This window comes from Oncorhynchus kisutch, linkage group LG30, assembly GCF_002021735.2.
Source record: "Oncorhynchus kisutch isolate 150728-3 linkage group LG30, Okis_V2, whole genome shotgun sequence".
Classification (NCBI taxonomy): Eukaryota; Metazoa; Chordata; class Actinopteri; order Salmoniformes; family Salmonidae; genus Oncorhynchus; species Oncorhynchus kisutch.
The window spans coordinates 48,353,209-48,358,382 of NC_034203.2; the positions used below are offsets into that span (position 1 = coordinate 48,353,209).

General features: G+C 43.7%; 1 protein-coding gene across 1 annotated transcript in view; it reads left to right on the top strand.

Annotated features, from left to right (window-relative positions):
- LOC109884049 (collagen alpha-1(VI) chain-like) overlaps window positions 1-5,174 on the top strand; it is a 76,909-nt gene that overhangs the window by 32,062 nt on the left and 39,673 nt on the right. The window contains 7 exon segments of the mRNA XM_031810018.1: window positions 1,886-1,891; window positions 1,894-1,949; window positions 2,021-2,084; window positions 2,167-2,220; window positions 2,318-2,353; window positions 2,761-2,823; window positions 3,423-3,485. Of these exon segments, the coding sequence (XP_031665878.1) occupies window positions 1,886-1,891; window positions 1,894-1,949; window positions 2,021-2,084; window positions 2,167-2,220; window positions 2,318-2,353; window positions 2,761-2,823; window positions 3,423-3,485 (342 nt within the window).

A 5,174-nucleotide genomic window follows, 5' to 3' on the forward strand; every position in this document is an offset into this window, starting at 1 on the left:
TCAAATGATTCTGAATCCCTTGGTAACAGCTCCTGACAGTTGTCAAATGATTCTGAATCCCTTGGTAACAGGTCAAATGATTCTGAATCCCTTGGTAACAGCTCCTTACAGTTGTCAAATGATTCTGAATCCCTTGGTAACAGGTCAAATGATTATGAATCACTTGGTAACAGGTCAAATGATCTGAATCCCTTGGTAACAGCTCCTTACAGTTGTCAAATGATTCGGAATCACTTGGTAACAGGTCAAATGATTCTGGACCACTTGGTAACCGGTCAAATGATTCTGGATCTCTTGGTAACAGGTCAAATGATTCTGAATCCCTTGGTAACAGCTCCTTACAGTTGTCAAATGATTCTGAATCACTTTTTAACAGCTCCTTACAGTTGTCAAGTGATTCTGAATCACTTGGTAACAGGTCAAATGATTCTGAATCCCTTGGTAACAGCTCCTTACAGTTGTCAAATGATTCTGAATCCCTTGGTAACAGGTCAAATGATTCTGAATCCCTTGGTAACAGGTCAAATGATTCTGAATCCCTTGGTAACAGCTCCTTACAGTTGTCAAATGATTCTGAATCCCTTGGTAACAGCTCCTGACAGTTTTCAAATGATTCTGAATCCCTTGGTAACAGGTCAAATGATTCTGAATCCCTTGGTAACAGGTCAAATGATTATGAATCACTTGGTAACAAGTCAAATGATTATGAATCCCTTGGTAACAGCTCCTGACAGTTGTCAAACGATTCTGAATCCCTTGGTAACAGCTCCTTACAGTTGTCAAATGATTCTGAATCACTTGGTAACAGCTCCTTACAGTTGTCAAATGATTCTGAATCCCTTGGTAACAGCTCCTTACAGTTGTCAAATGATTCTGAATCACTTGGTAACAGCTCCTTACAGTTGTCAAATGATTCTGAATCCCTTGGTAACAGCTCCTTACAGTTGTCAAATGATTCTGAATCACTTGGTAACAGGTCAAATGATTCTGAATCCCTTGGTAACAGGTCAAATGATTCTGAATCCCTTGGTAACAGGTCAAATGATTCTGAATCCCTTGGTAACAGCTCCTTAGAGTTGTCAAATGATTCTGAATCCCTTGGTAACAGCTCCTGACAGTTTTCAAATGATTCTGAATCCCTTGGTAACAGGTCAAATGATTCTGAATCCCTTGGTAACAGGTCAAATGATTATGAATCACTTGGTAACAGGTCAAATGATTATGAATCCCTTGGTAACAGCTCCTGACAGTTGTCAAACAATTCTGAATCCCTTGGTAACAGCTCCTTACAGTTGTCAAATGATTCTGAATCACTTGGTAACAGCTCCTACAGTTGTCAAATGATTCTGAATCCCTTGGTAACAGCTCCTTACAGTTGTCAAATGATTCTGAATCACTTGGTAACAGCTCCTTACAGTTGTCAAATGATTCTGAATCCCTTGGTAACAGCTCCTTACAGTTGTCAAATGATTCTGGTACCACTGGTACCCTAGTTTGTTAGTTTACAGAAAGACCCTTATACAGTGTGTGTGTGTGTTTACAGTATGTTATCCCCCAGGGGTTAGTTATAAACATGCTGCCAACAGAGTATGTAAACACAGTTTAACAGGCTGGTCTGTCTGTCCCTCTGTCTGTCTGTCTGTCTGTCTCTCCCTCTGTCTGTCCCTCTGTCTGTCTGTCCCTCTGTCTGTCTGTCCCTCTGTCTGTCTGTCCCTCTGTCTGTCTGTTTTAGCCACATGTAGTAATAGGTGTACCCTAAGGGTCTGGTGGATAATCAGTAGTAGAACTGTGTGAGGTAGTGAAGCTCTGCTCTACCTCAGGGGCTCTAGAACACTTGGGTTCTATTGCTCCCTGTTCTATATTCTGACTTCTATTCTGGTTGTAGGGCTCACAAGGAGACGGACGGTCCTAAGGGAGATCCTGGTCCATACGGAACCAAAGGAGCTAAGGTACAGTAAGATAACTTCCTGTTGTACTGTTGTTACCATGGCGATGTTGACAAGTGTATTTCTTGTTTCAGGGTGATCGGGGGGAAAAACGGAGAACCAGGACGACCCGGTAACTACGGACCGCCCGGAACCAAGGTGTGTGTATGTGTGTGTACATGAGTTGGTTGTGTTTATGTGACTCTGAATCAACTCATATTAACATGCTGTGTTCTGATAGGGTACACTGGGCCCAAAAGGAGCCAATGGGGACAAAGGACAGCGGGGTGATGATGTAAGTGATTCTAACACCTGAGAATTATAGGAAGATTCTGTTCACAAGAAAGTGTTGATGACATCAAGTGTGGCATCATGACTGTTGTGTGTTTCAGGGAGCACCTGGACCGGACGGCCTCCGAGGAGACAAAGTATTCACACTTTACTACTACTACACTCTGTTTCTGTGTGTCTGTGTGTCTGTGTGTCTGTGTGTCTGTGTGTCTGTATCTGCGTGTCTGTGTATCTGTGTGTCTGTGTGTCTGTGTATCTGTGTATCTGTGTGTCTGCGTGTCTGTGTGTCTGTGTATCTGTGTGTCTGTGTATCTGTGTATCTGTGTGTCTGCGTGTCTGCGTGTCTGTGTGGTCTGTGTATCTGTGTGTCTGTGTATCTGTGTATCTGTGTGTCTGGCGTGTCTGTGTGTCTGTGTGTCTGTGTATCTGTGTGTCTGTGTGTCTGTGTATCTGTGTGGCTGTCTGTCTGTGTATCTGTGTATCTGTGTGTCTGTGTATCTGCGTGTCTGCGTGTCTGTGTTAACTTCTGTCCATTCTCCTTCAGGGAACCCCAGGAGAGAAAGGAGAACAAGGAACCCGTGGAAACAGAGGACCAAGAGGAGATTTGGTGAGTGATGATGTTGATGATGATGATGATGTCCTTGATGTCCTTGAGCAAGGCAAATGATCTGGGGCAGGGATGATTTGGGTGGGGGGGGGGGGGACTCAGTCGGGGTCTCAACTTCCTGTTGACAGTTAGAATACACACGGTGACATTTAGAAATGTGGTTTTCCATTAGCCCATATCTTTAAAAAAAACTGGAAACATTTGCCCCCCCCCTGTGGCAAAATGTGTAGAATTTCATGAAATTAATTTTAAAACGTTAATGTTTTCTCTTGGATGTCACGAGGGGGGGCCGCTAAATGTTTTTTGGGGTGGGGGTTTGGACGTGGGTACACAGACCCACAATCCACTGCGGCCCCTCATGATGAGTTCTGTTTTTGTGGCCCCTACCCCCCGATCAAAGTTGCCCCTCCCTAATCTAGGGAGTTGAAAGCTAGCCTGGTTACCATTCTCTTTAGCTAACATTCCACTCCATGAAGTCCGTGCAAATTACAGAAGTGGTAATGATGATGATGATGATGGTGATGATGATGATGATGATGATGATGATGATGATGATGATGATGAAGGTGTGTGTTGACTGATGTCTTCTGTCCCTTCAGGGTGACCCAGGACCTCGTGGAGATCAGGGCAGAGAGGGTTCATCTGGAGCCAATGGAGAGCCTGTATGTACCATAGTTCTAAAACAACATTAAAAACCCTTCATCAAGCGAGATTCTAGCATTCAATCATCAATAGTAGCTTACTGGGTTAACTCTAGGCTGCTTACTAGGTTAACTCTAAGGCTGCTTACTAGGTTAACTCTAAGGCTGCTTACTAGGTTAACTCTAAGGCTGCTTACTGGGTTAACTCTAAGGCTGCTTACTAGGTTAACTCTAAGGCTGCTTACTAGGTTAACTCTAAGGCTGCTTACTAGGTTAACTCTAGGCTGCTTACTAGGTTAACTCTAAGGCTGCTTACTAGGTTAACTCTAAGGCTGCTTACTGGGTTAACTCTAAGGCTGCTTGCTGCTTACTAGGTTAACTCTAAGGCTGCTTACTAGGTTAACTCTAAGGCTGCTTACTAGGTTAACTCTAAGGCTGCTTGCTGCTTACTAGGTTAACTCTAAGGCTGCTTGCTGCTTACTAGTTAACTCTAAGGCTGCTTACTAGGTTAACTCTAAGGCTGCTTACTAGGTTAACTCTAAGGCTGCTTACTAGGTTAACTCTAAGGCTGCTTACTGGGTTAACTCTAAGGCTGCTTACTAGGTTAACTCTAAGGCTGCTTGCTGCTTACTAGGTTAACTCTAAGGCTGCTTACTAGGTTAACTCTAAGGCTGCTTACTAGGTTAACTCTAAGGCTGCTTGCTGCTTACTAGGTTAACTCTAAGGCTGCTTGCTGCTTACTAGGTTAACTCTAAGGCTGCTTACTAGGTTAACTCTAAGGCTGCTTACTAGGTTAACTCTAAGGCTGCTTACTAGGTTAACTCTAAGGCTGCTTGCTGCTTACTAGGTTAACTCTAAGGCTGCTTTACTAGGTTAAATCTAAGGCTGCTTACTAGGTTAAATCTAAGGCTGCTTACTAGGTTAAATCTAAGGCTGCTTACTAGGTTAAATCTAAGGCTGCTTACTAGGTTAAATCTAAGGCTGCTTACTAGGTTAAATCTAAGGCTGCTTACTAGGGTGAACTCTAAGGCTGCGCGGTGAGACAGAGCCGCATGAAAACATACGAAGTCGGATATGCATTCATCATTGTCCGTTTTGTCTTTAAAAAATGTAATGTAAGTTGCATATGAACAAAGGCCGATATATTCTTGTTCATCGTCCGTCAACAGATGACTCCTAATTATCGTACATCAAATCTTTGTCTAAGAGGTTTAACTGGGTTGCTTAGCTATTGCATTACAGTGCAGAATGTGGTGTATTATTATCAATCATGTTCTCTGTGACCACTAGCATTAATAGGGGAAAGGAACACACAGTCAAAAGACATGTTCTTTTTGGCATAGAAGGGAGAGTGAGTCAGAGGGGAAAGTGGTGAGTCTAGGAAGTTCCCTGTAAAAACAGAAGCCGAGATGGAACTCTGTCCAGCTTTCTACCAGTTTTCTCTCTCTCTCTCTCTCTCTCTCTCTCGCTCTCTCGCTCCTCTCTCTCTCTCTCTCTCTCTCTTTCTCTCTCTCAATTCCACTTCTCTCTCTCTTTCTCTCTCTCAATTCACTCTCCCTCCTCCCCTCCCTCCTCCCTCCCTCCCTCTCTCTCTCTCTCTCTCCCTCTCTCTCTCCCTCTCTCTCTCTCTCTCTCTCTCTCTCTCTCTCTCTCTCTCTCTCTCTCTCTCTCTCTCTCTCTCTCTCTCTCTCTTTCTCTCTCTCAATTCAC